Here is a 17,238-nt window from a genome sequence, read left to right as displayed (position 1 = left end):
ATTTTTCTTTTTTCAAGAGTACTTTGTAGTGATTGTAAACTGTGGAAATGGAAGCTAATCTCACTTAAACTTTCATCAAACAAATGTTTATTGATTTTATTTTACTGTTTCTGAATGACCTTAGGAATAAAGGTTGATATTTAAACAAAAGCACTGGATAATTAAAAATAGTGGATACTAAAAAATAAAATAGGTTTTGCTTTTTGGTGCTTTTTAACTTGTGTGTGATCTGGGCATTCATTATAAATGAAATGACAAAGCTACCCTGTAAAGAACTAATTTAGTAAAATCTTGGTGGATTTCTAAATTCTAATAGCCTGGGCCCATGTGAAGGAATAGACAGCTTTCTTTCAGAGTAATGTGTTGTTATGCTACCCCTACCCTTGCTAACTTAAAGGATTTTCTCCCGAGAGGTAGGAGATAGTTAAGGTATTTGGTCCTAGAGTACTTATTTCTAGGGGTGGGGGTGCTGAATATAAATTAAAAATAAATAGAAGAAGGAAAAATAATAATAGATATTAATTATGAATAAGCTTAAAATCTAGAATTCATAATTCAGTAAGTCTACTCAGTAGCAATCAAGTGTATACAAAAGTTTTGGGGAACAAACATAAAATCCTTCATAATTCTGTATTAAGTACAAACTAATGGAATTCTTATTAACTGAAGTTTTTATAAATATCTTACTTTGTACAAGACCAAATTTAAAATGAACTCACATTACCACAAGCTCATTCAAAAAGTAAAAATTAAGCGCCAAAAATGTGTGCAATGCTATATATTTGGTGCTATCAGGATGAGAGGTATAACAGATGCCCTACCCTTATTACCTGTCTAGGGAAATGAGTTCCACGTATGAAAATTTAGCTGACAATATAAAGGCAGTATATGATTAAGTACCAATGAACTGTGTACGTAACAAATACTGCAAAATTTCAGGGAGAACTGTAACAGGAGTGGTTAGGCTTGGCATAATAGGGAACATAGGACTTGTATGAGGGCTAGACAGATATATCAGATTTAAAGGTAAGATATTCTGGTTAGAAGCAACGATGTGTGCAAGGGTACAGAAATAGGAGTAAATAAAGTGCTGGAATTATAAAATCCTGTTTGAGACTCATTACTAATACAGCTGCATAAAAATTAGATACATTACTTGGAACTAGATGATAAAGAACCCTGAATAATCAGTGAAAGAGCTATGTTTTGAAAATAATAGAAATGCAACATTGGTTTCTGAGAAGAGTAAAACTTTCAGGAAAGTAGTAATTTAAGAAAACTGATGTTCATTACAGTGTAAGAAGAATTGGAGGAAGAGAAACTGAAGTATTTTAATAATCTAATACCAGATATTAAGGATCTGACTTTAGATGATGGCAAAGAAAATAAATGGAAAGGGATGGAGTTAAAAGATTATCACAAATGAAGAATTCTCTGATCTGCAAAACTGAAAGCATGTGGGTGATTAGGGAAAAGTCAAACTTGACTTGAGGTTTCAGTTAATCTCAATTCCCCATTCTTCTTATCTTTCACCCTAATAATTCATCTGACTTTTTATTTACTAAGCATTATTAGCAGTTAAGATTTTTTAACAAATTAATATTATAGCCTACTTTATCTGGGAAAATACTTCAGCCGTGTCTTAGAAATAATTTAGGGTATTAAAAATTGTAGAGACAGGAGGGGGGAGCCAAGATGGCAGTGTGTATAGAGCAGCGGAAATCTCCTCCGAAAACCACATATATTTTAAAAAATACAACAAATACAACTCTTCCTAAAAGAGAGACCAGAAGACACAAGACAACAGCCAGACTACATCCACACCTGCGAGAAACCAGCGCATGGCGAAGGGGGTAATATACAAGCTGCGGCCCGTCAGGACCCAAGCATACCTCACCCCAACTCCCGGCGGGAGGAGTGGAGTCGTAGCAGGGAGTGAGAGGGAGCCCAGGACTGCTAAACAGCCAGCCCTAGCCATCCGCACTAGAATGCAGACACAGTGCATGCATGAGGTGCTGGAAACTAGGGAAACAGGACACTAAGATATGTGAGCAGGTCCCCACAGCCAGCGCCCCTGGGACAAAGAAAAGCAAGTGCTTTTTGAAAGTCTTAAAGGGACAGAAAAGAGCACAAAACAAAACACCCAACATATGAAGAATGGAGGAGGAGAAATAAGAAGGGAGAGAAATAATCATCAAACTGTGTTTACAATAGCTCAATAAGCGAGTTAAGTTAGACAGTAAGGTAGTGAAGAAGCTAACCTTGAACCTTTGGTAACCACGAATCTAAAGCCTGCAATGGCAATAAGTACATATCTTTCAATAATCACCCTAAATGTAAATGGACTGAATGCAGCAATCAAAAGACACAGAGTAATAGAATGGATAAAAAAGCAAGACCCATCAATATGCTGCTTACAAGAGACTCACCTCAAACGCAAAGACATGCACAGACTAAAAGTCAAGGGATGGAAAAAGATATTTCATGCAAACAACAGGGAGAAAAAAGCAGGTGTTGCAATACTAGTATCAGACAAAATAGACTTCAAAACAAAGAAAGTAACAAGAGATAAAGGACATTACATAATGATAAAGGGCTCAGTCCAACAAAAGGATATAACCATTATAAACATATATGCACCCAATACAGGAACACCAACATATGTGAAACAAATACTAACAGAATTAAAGAAGGAAATAGAATGCAATGCATTCATTTTGGGAGACTTTAACACGCCACTCACTCCAAAGGACAGATCCACCAGACAGAAAATAAGTCAGAACACAGAGGCACTGAACAGATGGACCTAATAGACATCTATAGAACTGTACATCCAAAAGCAACAGGATACACATTCTTCTCAAGTGCACATGGAGCATTCTCCAGAATAGACCACATACTAGGCCACAAAAAGAGCCTCAATAAATTCCAAAAGATTGAAATCCTACCAACCAACTTTACAGACCACAAATATAAAAAACTAGAAATAAATTGTACAAAGAAAGAAAAAGGCTCACAAACACACGGAGGCTGAACAACATGCTCTTAAATAATCAATGGATCAATGACTAAATTAAAATGGAGATCCAGCAATATATGGAAACAAATGACAACAACAGCACAAAACCCCAACTTCTGTGGGATGCAGCAAAAGCAGTCCTAAGAGGAAAGTATATAGCAATCCAGGCATATTTAAAGAAGGAAAAACAATCCCAAATGAATAGTCTAATGTCACAATTACCAAAATTGGAAAAAGAAGAACAAATGAGGCCTAAGGTCGGCAGACGGAGGAACATAATAAAGATCAGAGAAGAAATAAATAAAATTGAGAAGAAAAGAACAATAGAAAAAATCAATGAAGCGAAGAGCTGGTTCTTGGAGAAAATAAACAAAATCGATAAGCGTCTAGCCAGACTTATTAAAAGAAAGAGAGTCAACACATCAACAGAATCAGAAATGAGAAAAGAAAAATCAGGACAGACCCCACAGAAATACAAAGAATTATTACAGAATACTATGAAAACCTATATGCTAACAAGCTGGAAAACCTAGGAGAAATGGACAATTTCCTAGAAAAATACAACCTTCCAAGACTGACCCAGAAAGAAACAGAAAATCTAAACACACCAATTACCAGCAACAAAATTGAAGTGGTAATCAAAAAACTACCCAAGAGCAAAACCCCTGGGCCAGATGGATTTACCTCGGAATTTTATCAGACATACAGAGAAGACATAATACCCATTCTCCTTAAAGTTTTCCAAAAAATAGAAGAGGAGGGAATACTCCCAAACTCATTCTACGAAGCCAACATCACCCTAATACCAAAACCAGGCAAAGACCCAACCAAAAGAGAAAACTACAGACCAATATCCCTGATGAACGTAGATGCAAAAAAACTCAACAAAATATTAGCAAACCAAATTCAAAAATACACAAAAAGGATCATACACTATGACCAAGTAGGATTCATCCCAGGGATGCAATGATGGTACAACATTTGAAAATCCATCAACATCATCCACCACATCAACAAAAAGAAGGACAAAAACCACATGATCATCTCCATAGATGCTGAAAAAGCATTCAACAAAATTCAACATCCGTTTATGAGAAAAACTCTCAACAAAATGGGCATAGAGGGCAAGTGCCTCAACATAATAAAGGCCAAATATGATAAACCCACAGCTAACATCATACTAAACAGCGAGAGTCTGAAAGGTTTTCCTCTGAGATTGGGAACAAGACAGGGATGCCCAGTCTCCCCACTTTTATTCAACATGTTACTGGAGGTCCTAGCCACGGCAATCAGACAAAACAAAGAAATACAAGGAATCCAGATTGGTAAGGAAGAAGTCAAACTGTCACTATTTGCAGATGACATGATATAGTACATAAAATATCCTAAAGACTCCACTCCAAAACTACTAGAACTAATATCGGAATTCAGCAAAGTTTCACGATACAAAATTAACACCCAGAAATCTGTGGCTTTCCTATACACTAACAATGAGCTAATAGAAAGAGAAATCGGGAAAACAATTCCATTCACCATTGCATCAAAAAGAATAAAATACCTAGGAATAAACCTAACCAAGGAAGTGGAAGACCTGTACCATGAAAACTACAAGACATTCTTAAGAGAAATTAAAAAGGACACTAACAAATGGAAACTCATCCCATGCTCTTGACTAGGAAGAATTAATATTGTCAAAACGGCCATCCTGCCCAAATCAATTTACAGATTCGATGCAATCCCTATCGAATTACCAACAGCTTTCTTCAATGAACTGGAACAAATAGTCTGAAAATTCATATGGAAACACCAAAGACCCCAAATAGCTAATTCAATCTTGAGAAGGAAGAATAAAGTGAGGGGGATCTCACTCCCCAACTTCAAGGTCTACTACAAAGCCACAGTAATCAAGACAATTTGGTACTGGCACAAGAACAGAGCCACAGACCAATGGAGCAGAATAGAGACTCCAAACATTAACCCAAACATATATGATCAACTAATATTTGATAAAGGGGCCATGGACATACAGTGGGGAAATGACAGTCTCTTCAACAGATGGTGCTCGCAAAACTGGACAGCTACATGTAAGAGAATGAAACTGGATCACTGTCTAACCCCATACACAAAAGTAAACTCTAAATGGATCAAAGACCTGAATATAAGTCATGAAACCATAAAACTCTTAGAAAAAAACATAGGCAAAAATCTCATGGACATAAACATGAGTGACTTCTTCATAAACATATCTCCCTGGGCAAGGGAAACAGGCAAAAGTGAACAAATGGGACTATATCAAGCTAAAAAGCTTTTGTACAGCAAAGACACCATCAATAGAACAAAAAGGTATCATACAGTATGGGAGAACATATTCATAAATGACAGATCCAATAAAGGATAGACATCCAAAATATATAAAGAGCTCACACGCCTGAACAAACAAAAAGGAAATAATCCAATTAAAAAATGGGCAGAGGAGTGGAACAGACAGTTCTCTAAAGAAGAAATCCAGATGGCCAACAGGCACATGAAAAGATGCTCCACATCGCTAATCATCAGAGAAATGCAAATTTAAACCACAATGAGATATCACCTCACACCAGTAAGGATCGCCATCATCGAAAAGACAAACAACAACAAATGTTGGCAAGGTTGTAGAGACACCTGGATTTTTCCAGTGACTACTGACAAGCTTTGAGATAAGAAAAGGCACAAAGTATGAAGGGGAGTCAGGCAGTTACTACTTTCTGTTGAAATCTCCAGCACTTGGGATAAAGTTTTTTTATCCCCAAATAATGTCACTGTTTCCAAGGATTTGTCCTAATCCTGTCAGCAGAGCTTGACTTGCTTGTCTTGCTCTCTCTTTTTTATATTTCCTCTATTAGAAAACTGCTTTTGCTTCTTTGGCTCTGTTTTACTGCTGATAAACTAGATTGCTTTTTAAAATGTTTTATATGTTATTTTCACAAACCTGATTGTATCCAGACAAGCTGATGAAGAATTCCAGATCCTGGCAAATTCCTGGCGATACTCCAGTGCATTTACCAACAGGATATTTTTTGCTATGGTGGATTTTGATGAAGGCTCCGATGTATTTCAGATGGTAAGACCTTTGGTTTATTCTGTTAAGTGGGAATAGCGAAAATATGGATAAAATGGAATACATCTTCTTCAATGGCCACAAAAAGTTAAATAGGATTGGCCTCGTGCAAGATCTAGAGTAGTTAGATAAAAACTAAATTTGAGCTAACTGTGAAATACGATGATCAAGGCTAACCTATAAGAATATGTAAATTGGGTAGTGATCAAGTAGGTTTTATGTACTTTTTTGGTGTGGTAAAATATATATAATAAAAAATTACCATTTTAACCACTTTAAATGTAGAATTTATCTCATAACTTTTAAAGTCACAATGTGAATCCCACCATTATGCTACCATTATGTAATATTGAAGTTCTTAGAGCTAGGTACCTGTCTTTACCCCCTTGTTTCTTTTATTGTAAAAGCTCATTCTTCTTGTTCAAAGCTTAATCCTTTTCCTGTGCCCTGGATCCCATACCCCAGAGCTCTATCAATCATGACCTCTGTCACCTGTATTCTCTTAAAATTAAGACTAGTTCTTTAGAGCCGCTTAAGGTTCACAACTGAATTGAGAGGTAGCTGCCCACACATGGATAATATTCCCCTTATCAACATCCCCCACCAGATGGGTACATTTGTTAACAGTTGATGAACCGTCATTAACACATTATAATCACCCAAAGTACATAGTTGACAGTACAGTTTGCTCTTGCACATTCTACTGGTTTGGACAAATGTATAATGACATGTGTACCATGTATGATACCATCTGTATGGTATCATAAGAACTTTTCACTACCCTAAAAAACCTCCATATTTTGCCAGTTCATCCCTTCCCCATAACCCTTGGTAACCACTGTTTGTTTTACTCTCTCCATAGTTTTGCCTTTTCTGAAATGTTATAGTTGGAGTCATACAATATGTAGATTTTCTTGGTTGACTTCTTTCACTTAGTAATGTGTGTTTAAAGTTCCTCCATGTCTTTTAATGGCTTGAGAGCTCATTTTTCTTTTAGTGCTGAATAATATTCCATTGTCTGGATGTACTAGAGATTGTTTATCCATTCATTTACTGAAGGACATCTTGGTTGCTTCCAAGTTTTGGCAGTTACGAATAAAGCCGCTGTAAACATCCAATTGCAGGATTTTGTGCAGCAGACATAAGTTTTCAGCTTATTTGGGTAAATACCAAGGAGCATTATTGCTGGGTCATATGCTAAGAGTACATTTAGCATTGTAAGAAACTGCCAGACTTTCTTCCAAAGTGGCACTACCATTTTGCATTCACAACAGCTCCACATCCTCATCAGCATTTGCTATCTAAGTGTTCTGCATTTTGGCCATTCTAATAGCTGTACAGTGCTATCTCGTTTTAATTTACATTTCCCTTCTGACATATGATATAGAGCATCTTTTCAAATGCTCATTTGCCATCTGTATATCTTCTTTCGTGAAATGTCTGTTAAGGTTTTTGGCCCATTTTTTAATTGGGTCATTTGTTATCACTGTTGAATTTTAGGAGTTCTTTGTATATTTTACATAATAGTCATTTCTCAGATGTGTTGTTTGCATATTTTTCTCTCAGTCTATGTCTTGTCATTTCATTCTTTTGACTATCTTTCACAGAGCAGAAGCTTTTAACTAATGAAGTTCAACTTATTTTTTCTATCATGGGTCATGTATTTGGTGTTGTATCTAAAAGTTCATCACTATACCCAAGGTCTCTTAGGATTTCTCCTATGTTATCCTCTAGTAGGTTTATATTTTTGCATTTTACATTTAGGTCTGTGATCCATTTTTTAAAATTTTTTATTTTGATATCATTAATTTGCAATTACTTGAACAACATTATGGTTAGTAGACTCCCCCCATTATCAAGACCCCTCTCACATACCCTATTACAGTCACTATCCATCAGTGAACTAAGATGCTATACAATCATTACTTGTCTTCTCGGTGTATACTGCCTTTCCCATGTCCCCCCACTACATTATGTGTGCTAATTGTAATGCCTCATTTTCCCCCTTATCCCTCCCTTCCCACCCACCCTCCCCAGTCCCTTTCCCTTTGGTAACTCTTAGTCCAGTCTTGAGTTCTGTGAATCTGCTGCTGTTTTGTTTCTTCATTTTTTTCTTTGTTCTTATACTCCACAGATGAGTGAAATCATTTGATACTTGTCTTTCTCTGCCTGGCTTACTTCACTGAGCATAATACCCTCTAGCTCCATCTGTGTTGTTGCACATGGTAGGATTTGTTTTCTTCTTATGGCTGAATAATATTCCATTGTGTCTATGTACCACATCTTCTTTATCTATTCATCTACTGATGGACACTTAGGTTGCTTCCATTTCCTGGCTATTGTAAATAGTGCGGCGATAAACATAGGGGTGCATCTGTCTTTTTCAAACTGGAGTGCTGCATTCTTAGGGTCAGTTCCTAGGAGTGAAACTCCAGGATCAAATGGTATTTCTATTTTGAGTTTTTTGAGGAACCTCCATACTGCTTTCTGCAATGGTTGAACTAGTTTACATTCCCACCAGCAGTGTAGGAGGGTTCCCCTTTCTCCACAACCTCACCAGCATTTGTTGTTGTTTGTCTTCTGGATGTTGGCTATCCTAACTGGTGTGAGGTGGTATTTCATTGTGGTTTTAATTTGCATTTCTCTGATGACTAGCGATGTGGACCATCTTTTCATGTGTCTGTTGGCCATCTGAATTTCTTCTTTGGAGAACTGTCTGTTAAGCTACTCTGCCCATTTTTTAATTGGCTTATTTGCTTTTTGTTTGTTGAGGTGCATGAGCTCTTTATATAATTTGGATGTCAACCCCTTATCAGATATGTCATTTATGAATATATTCTCCCATAGTGTAGGATGTCTTTTTGTTCTACTGATGGTATACTCTGCTGTACAGAACCTTTTTAGTTTGATATAATCCCACTTGTTCATTTTTGCTTTTGTTTCCCTTGCCCAGGGAGATATGTTCATAAAGAAGTTGCTCATGTTTATTTCCAAGAGATATTTGCCTATGCTTTTTTCTAAAAGTTCTATGATTTCATGACTTACATTCAGGTCTTTGATCCATTTTGAGTTTACTTTTGTGTACACGGTTAGGAAATAATCCAGTTTCATTCTCTTACATGTAACTGTTGGGTTTTGCCAACACCAGCTGTTGAAGAGGCTGTCTTTTCCCAGTTGTATATCCCTGACTCCTTTATCATATATTAATTGACCATATATGCTTGAGTTTATGTCTGGACTCTCTATTATGTTCCACTGGTCTATGGGTCTGTTGTTGTGCCAGCACCAAATTGTCTTGATTACTGTGGCTTTGTAGTATAGCTTGAAGTCAGGGAGCGTAATTCCACCTGCTTTATTCTTCCTTCTCAGGATTGTTTTGGCTATTCAGAGTCTTTTGTCATTCCATATGAATTTTAGAACTATTTGCGCTTGTTCATTGAAGAATGCTGTTGGTCTTTTGATAGGGATTGCTTTGAATCTGTAGATTGCTTTAGGCAAGATGGCCATTTTGACAATATTAATTCTTCCTAGCCAAAAGCATGAGGTGAATTTCCATTTATTGGTGTCCTGTTTAATTTCTCTTAATAGTGTCCCGTAGTTTTCAGGGTATAGTTCTTTCACTTCCTTGGTTAGGTTTATTCCTAAGTATTTTATTCTTTTTGATGCAATTGTGAATGGAATTGTTATGCTGATTTCTCTTTTTGCTAGTTCATCATTAGTGTATAGGAATGCAACAGATTTCTCTGTATTAATTTTGTATCCTCAAACTGCTGAATTCAGATATTAGATATAATAATTTTGGAGTGGATTCTTTAGGGCTTTTTATGTACAATATCATGTCATCTGCAAACAGGGACAGTTTGACTTCTTCCTTTCCTATCTGGGTGCCTTTTATTTCTTTGCGTTGTCTGATTGGCATGGCTAGGACCTCCAGAATTATGTTGAATAAAAGTGGGGAGAGTGGGCATCCTTGTCTTATTCCCGATCTTAAAGGAATAACTTTCAGCTTCTCACTGTTAAGTATAATGTTGGTTGTGGGTTTATCATATGTATGACCTTGATTATGTTGAGGTACTTGCCCTCTGTAGCCATTTTGTTGAGAGTTTTTATCACGAATGGATGTTGAATTTTGTCAAATGCTTTTTCAGCATCTATGGAGATGATCATGTGGTTTTTGTCCTTTTTGTTGATGTGGTGGATGATGTTGATGGATTTTTGAATGTTGTACCATCCTTGCATCTCTTGGATGAATCCTACTTGATCATGATGGAGGATCTTTTTGATGTATTTTTGAATTCAGTTTGCAAATGTTTTGTTGAGTATTTTTGCATCTATGTTCATCAGGGATATTGGTCTGTAATTTTCATTTTTTGTGGTATCTTTGCCTGGTTTTGGTATTAGAGTGATGTTGGCCTCGTAGAATGAGTTTGGGAGTATTCCCTCCTCTTCTACTATTTGGAAAACTTTAAGGAGGATGGGTATTAGGTCTTCACTAAATGTTTGATGAAATTCAGCACTGAAACCATCTTGTCCAGGAGTTTTGTTCTTAGGTAGTTTTTTTGATTACCAATTCAATTTCTTTGCTGGTAATTGGTCTACTCAAATTTTCTGTTTCTTTCTAGGTCAGCCTTGGAAGGTTGATATTTTTCTAGAAAGTTGTCCATTTTTTCTTGGTTATTCTGTTTGTTATCATATAATTTTTCATAGTATTCTCTCATAATTCTTTGTATTTCTATGGTGTCCGTAGTGATTTTTCCTTTCTGATTTGTGATTCTGTTTATGTGTGTAGACTCTCTTTATTTCTTGATTAGTCTGGCTAGTTTATCTATTTTGTTTATTTTCTCGAAGAACCAGCTTGTACTTTCATTAATTTTTTCTATTTTTTTAATTCTTCTCTATTTCTGCTTTAATCTTTATTATGTCCCTCCTTCTACTGACTTTGGGCCTCATTTGTTCTTCATTTTCTAGTTTAATTAATTCTGAGTTTAGACTGTTCATTTGAGATTGTTCTTCTTTCTTGAGGTAGGCCTGTATTGCAATATATTTCCCTCTTAGCACAGCCTTCGCTGTGTCCCACTGATTTTGTGTTGAATCATTGTTGTCATTTGTCTCCATACATTGCTTGATCTCTGTTTTTATTTGATCATTGATCCATTGATTATTTAGGAGCATTTTTTTAAGCCTCCATGTGTTTGTGGGCTTTTTCATTTTCTTTGTGTAATTTATTTCTAGTTTCATACCTTTGTGATCTGAGAAGCTGGTTGGTACAATTTCAGTCTTTTTTAATTTACTGAGGTTCTTTTTGTGGCCTAGTATATGATCTATTCTTGAAAATGTTCCATGTGCACTTGAGAAGAATGTGTATTCTGTTGCTTTTGGATGGAGTGTTCTGTAGATGTCCTTTAGGTCCATTTGTTCTAATACGTTGTTCAGTGCATCTGTTTCTTTACTTATTTTCTCTCTGGTTGATCTGTCCTTTGGAGTGAGTGGTGAGTTGAAGTTTCCTAGAATGAATACATTGTATTGTATTTCCCCCTTTAATTCTGTTAGTATTTGTTTCACATATGTAGGTGATTCTGTGTTGGGTGTATGGATATTTATATCAGTTATATCCTCTTGTTGGATTGTCCCCTTTATCATTATGTAATGTCCTTCTTTTTCTCTTGTTACTTTCTTTGTTTTGAAGCCTATTTTGTCTGATACAAGTACTGCAGCTCCTGTTTTTTTCTCCCTCTTACTTGCATGTAATGTCTTTTTCTATCCCTTTACTTTCAGTCTGTGTATGTCTTTGGATTTGATGTGAGTCTCTTGTAGGCAGCATATAAACGGGTCTTATTTTTTAATCCATTCAGTGACTTTATGTCTTTTGATTGTTGCATTCAGACCATTTGCATTTAGGGTGATTATCAATAGGTATGTACTTATTACCATTGCAGGCTTTAGATTCGTGGTTATCAAAGTTGCAAGGGTAATTCCCTTACTATCTAACAGTCTAATTTAACTCACTTTGTGTGCTATTACAAACACAACCTGAAGGTTCTCCTTTATTTTTTCCTCCTTCTTCTTCCTCCTCCATTCTTTGTATGTTATGAATCATATTCTGTACTCTTTGTCTGTCCCTTGGGTGACATATATTTAGCCTTAGGAACACTTCCTTGTATAGGAGTCCCTCCAAAATGCACTGTAGAGGTGGTTTGTGGGAGGTAAATTCTCTCAACTTTTTCTTACCTGAAATTGTTTAATCCCTCCTTCAAATTTAAATGATAACCTTGCCGGGTATAGTATTCTTGGTTCTAGGCCCTTCTGCTTCATTGCATTAAGTATATCTTGCCACTCCCTTCTGGCATGTAAGGTTTCTGTTGAGAAGTTTGATGATAGCCTTATGGGTTTTCCCTTATATGTGATCTTTTTCTCTCTCTAGCTGCTTTTAAAAGTCTGTCTTTATCCTTGATCTTTGCCATTTTAGTTATATGTCTTGATGTTGTTTTCCTTGGGTCCCTTGTGTTGGGAGATCTGTGCACCTCCATGTCTTGAGAGACTATCTCCTTCCCCAGATTGGGGAAGTTTTCAGTGATTATTTCTTCAAAGACACTTTCTATCCCTTTTTCTCTCTCTTCTTCTTCTGATACCCGTATAATATGAATATTGTTCCGTTTGGATTCATCACACAATTCTCTCAATATTCTTTCATTCTTACAGTTTCTTTTTTCTCTTTGTGCCTCAGCTTCTTTGTATTCCTCTTCTCTAATTTCTATTCCATTTACCATCCCTTCCCCTACATCTAATCTACTCTTAAATCCCTCCATTATATGTTTCATTTCAGATATCGAATTTCTTAATGATTAAATCTCCAACTTAAATTTGTTCCTGAATTCTTCAATATTTTTCTGTACCTCCATAAGCATGTTTATGATTTTTATTTTGAACTCTCTTTCAGGTGGATTGGTGAGTTCAGTTTCACTTGTTCCCTTTTCTGAGGTTTGTGAGATTTTGGTATGAACCATGTTCTTTTGACATTTCATATTTCTGTGTGGTGCCCACTAGCACCCAGAAGCTCCAGTTTCTGTAGCTGCTCAGCCCCTGGAGTGAGTTTGGGGGTCATAGGGGAGTGGAGCTGGTGCCCTGTTTCGTGAGGTCTGCTCTGTTGGTGAGGTCTGTGTGCAGTCTGGTTCAGCCTTCTTTCTTGTTGTTGTTTTTGGTTTAGTTCTATCAATTAACTACATTTTCATACTCTCCGTGGTTTTGGGAGGAATTCTGTCTCACCTCTCATGCCACCATCTTGAATCAATTTTGTGAAAGGTGTAAGGTCTATCTAGATTAAGTGGGGGCTTTTTTGTTTTTGTTTTTGCTTTTTTTGCTCAAGGGTGGCCAGTTTTAACACCATTTGCTGAAAGACCATCCTTTCTCCATTTAATTGCCTTTTATCTTTTGTCAAGGATCAGTTGACTGTATTTATATGGGTTTATTTTGGGGCCCTTTATTTTGCTCCATTGATCTATTTGTGTATTCTTTTCCTAATACCACACTGTCTTGATCACTACAGCTTGAAGTTGGGTAGTGTTAGTCATACAGCTTGGTTCTCCTTCAATATTGTGTTGCTGTTCTGGGTCTTTTGTCTCTCCATGAAACCTTAGAATTGGTTTGTTGAAATATGCAAAATTACTTGCTGAGATTTTGATTGGAACTGCATTGAATCAATAGCTGAATTTGGCAAGAACTGACAATATTGAGACTTCCTATCCATGAACACAAGATATTTCTTTTGTTTAGTTCTTTGAGTTCTTTCATGAGTGTTTTGTAATTTTCCTCCTGTAGATCTTGTACATATTTTGTTAAATTTATACTTAGGTATTTCATTTTTTGAGATGCTAATGTAAATGGTATTATATTTTTTATTTTAAATTCTTCTTCCTTATTGCTGGTATATAGGAAAGCAATTGACTTTCATATTTAACCTTGTATCTTGCAAACTTGTTATAATCACATATTAGTTCCAGGAGTTTTTTTGGTTAAGTATTAAAGATCTACTCCATAGACTATCATGTCCTTCGTGGACAAAGACAGCTTTATTTCTTCCTTCCCAATCTGTATGCCTTTTATTTCCTTTTTTGGTCTTATTGCATTAACTATAACTTCCACTATGATGTTGAAAAAATGGTGGAAGGGGACATCCTTGTGCTTGATCTTAGTGGAAAAGCACTGAGTTTCTTACCACTAAGTGTGATGCTAGCAGTAGGATTTTTGCAGATTTTCTTTATCAAGTTGAGGAAGTTCCTTTCTACTGCTAGCTTCTGAGAGTTTTTATCATAAATAGGTTTTATCAAAAGCTTTTCCTGAATCTATTGCTATGATCATGTGATTTTTCTTATCCCATTGATGTGATAGATTACATTAATTGATTTTTTTTAGAATGTTGAACCAGCCTTGCATATTTGGGATAAAGCCTATTTGGTTGTGGTATATAATTTTTTTAATACATTGTTGATTTTATTTACTATTTTTTTCTTAGGATTTTTGCATCTGTGTTCATGAGGGATCTGTAGTTTTCTTTTCTTGTAATGTCTTTATTAGTTTTGGTATTAGGATATCCCAGTCTCATAAGTTAAGTTAGAAGCATTCCCTCTGCTTTATTCTCTGAAGGATATCATAGAAATTGGTAGTTTCTTCCTTATATGTTTGGAAGACTTCACCATTGAATTCATCTAAGCCTGGTCCTTTCTGTTTTGGAAGGTCATTATTATTGATTCAATTTCTTTAATAGATAATAGGCCTATTCAGATTATCTGTTTCTTTGTGGGTGAGTTTTGGTAAATTGTGTCTTTAAAGAATTGTTCCATTTCATCTGTGCTATCAAATAGAACAAGCTTTTGGTTTCATTGATTTTCTGTTTTCACTTTCATTGATTTCTGTTCTAATTCCTATTATTTCTTTTTTATAACTTTGGATTTAATTTGCTCTTCTGTTTCTGGTTTCCTAAGGTAAAAAATTAAATTGTTGATTTTAGATCTTTCTTTTTTTTCTCGTATATGCATACAGTGCTATAAATCTCCCTCTAAACCATTGCTTTTGCTATATCAACTGATTTTGATAAGTTGATTTCCCATTTCATTCAGTTCAAAATACTTTAAAATGTTTCTGAGATTTATTCTTTGACCCATGTGTTAATTAGAAATGGTTGTTTAATTTCCACATGTTTTGGCTTTTTCTAGTTTTATTTCTGTTACTGATTTCTAGTTTAATTCTATTGTGCTCCAAGGGCAGACATTGTATGATTTCTATCATTTTTAATATTTATTTTATTGAAGTATAGTTGATATACAATATTATATTGGTCTCAAGTATACAACATAGTGATTCAGCAGTAATATTCATTATTAAATCCTCACCCCAACTAGTGTAGCTAGTATCTGTCAACACAGATGTTACAGAACTGCTGACTGTATTCTGCATGCAATACTTTCATCCCTGTGACCCATTTATATTATGATTGAGGTTTTGTGCCTCCCTTTCACCTATAAATTTAAGGTGTGTTTTATGCCCCAGAATGTAGTGTGTCTTGCTGAATGTTGCATGTGAGTTTGAGAAGAATGTGTATTCTGGATAAAGAAGCCTATAAATGTCAATTATATCCAGTTGGTTTGATGGTAGTATTGAATTCAGCTATGTTCTTACTGATTTTTGCCTGCTGATCTGTCCTTTGGGTGTTAGTAGGGGTGCCAAAGCCTCCAACTATAATAATAGACTCTATTTTTCCTACAATTCTATTATTTTTTGCCTCATAGTTTGGCACTGTTGTTAGACATATACACATTTAGGATTGTTATGTCTTCTTGGTGAACTGATCTCTTTATCATCATGTAATGGCCTTTTTTATCCCTGACAACTTTCCTTGTATTGAAGTCTGCTTTGTCTGAATTCATACAGCTTTTCCTGCTTTCTTTCTTTTCTTAATTTAATTTTATTTATTAAGGTATCATTGATATACAATCATATGAAGGTTTCACATGAGCAACGTTGTCGTTACTACATTCACCAATACTATCGATTCCCCACACACACCCCATTGCACTCACTGTTCATCAGCATAGTAAGATGCTATAGAGTCACTACTTATCTTCTCTGTGCTATACAGTCTTCCCCGTAACCCCCCTACATTATGTGTGCTGATCATAATATCCCTTTATACCCTTTTCCCTCCCTCCCAACCCACCCTCCCTAACCCCTTCCCTTTGGTGACTGCTAGTCCCTTCTTAGAGTCTGTGAGTCTGCTACCATATTGTTCCTTCAGTTTTGCTTTGTTGTTATACTTCACAAATGAGGGAAATCATTTGGTACTTCTCCTTCTCCACCTGGCTTGTTTCGCTGAGCATAATACTCTCTAGTTCTACCATGTTGTTGCAAATGATAGGATTTATTTTTTTCTAATGGCTGAATAATATTCCATTGTGTATATGTACCACCTCTTCTTTATCCATTCGTCTACTGATGGCCACCTAGATAGCTTCCATATCTTGGCTATTGTACATACTGCTGTGATAAACATAGGAGCGTATATGTCTTTTTGAATCTGGGATCTTGCTTTCTTTGGGTAAATTCCTAGGAGTGGAATTCCTGGGTCAAATGGTATTTCTATTTTTAGTTTTTTGAGGAACTTCCATACTGCTTTCCACAATGGTTGAACTGGTTTACATTCCCACCAGCACTGTAGGAGGGTTCCCCTTTCTCTGCATCCTTGCCAGCATTTGTGGTTCCTTGTCTTTTGGATGTTGGCCATCCTAATTGGTGTGAGGTGATATCTCATTGTGGTTTTAATTTACATTTCCGTGATAATTAGTGATGTGGAGCACCTTTTCATGTGCCTGTTGGCCATTTGTATTTTTCCTTTGGGAAATGTCTGTTCAGCTCCTCCACCCATTTTTTATTTGGGTTATTTGCTTTTTGGGTGTTGAGGCATGTGAGCTCCTTATATATTTTGGATGTTAACCCCTTGTCAAATATGTCATTTATGAATACATTCTCCCATACTGTAGGATGCCTTTTTGTTCTACTGATGGTGTCCTTTGCTGTACAGAAGCTTTTTAGCTTAATGTAGTCTCATTTGTTCATTTTTGCTTTTCTTTCC

The 17,238-nt window shown here is 36.0% G+C and overlaps 1 protein-coding gene across 3 annotated transcripts in view; it reads left to right on the top strand.

The window, feature by feature from the left end:
• The window catches only part of MAGT1 (magnesium transporter 1), a 74,273-nt gene that overhangs the window by 10,334 nt on the left and 46,701 nt on the right, over positions 1–17,238 (top strand). For all 3 annotated transcript variants that reach the window (XM_017641685.3, XM_037021928.2, XM_017641695.3), the window contains exon 3: positions 6,002–6,119. In XM_017641685.3, coding sequence (XP_017497174.1) covers positions 6,002–6,119 — 118 coding nt within the window. The remainder of the gene's footprint in view (positions 1–6,001; positions 6,120–17,238) is intronic.

Source organism: Manis javanica, chromosome X (genome assembly GCF_040802235.1).
Source record: "Manis javanica isolate MJ-LG chromosome X, MJ_LKY, whole genome shotgun sequence".
NCBI lineage: Eukaryota > Metazoa > Chordata > Mammalia > Pholidota > Manidae > Manis > Manis javanica.
The sequence above is the reverse complement of the archived record's forward strand: the minus strand, read 5'-3'. Positions and strand labels throughout refer to the sequence as shown.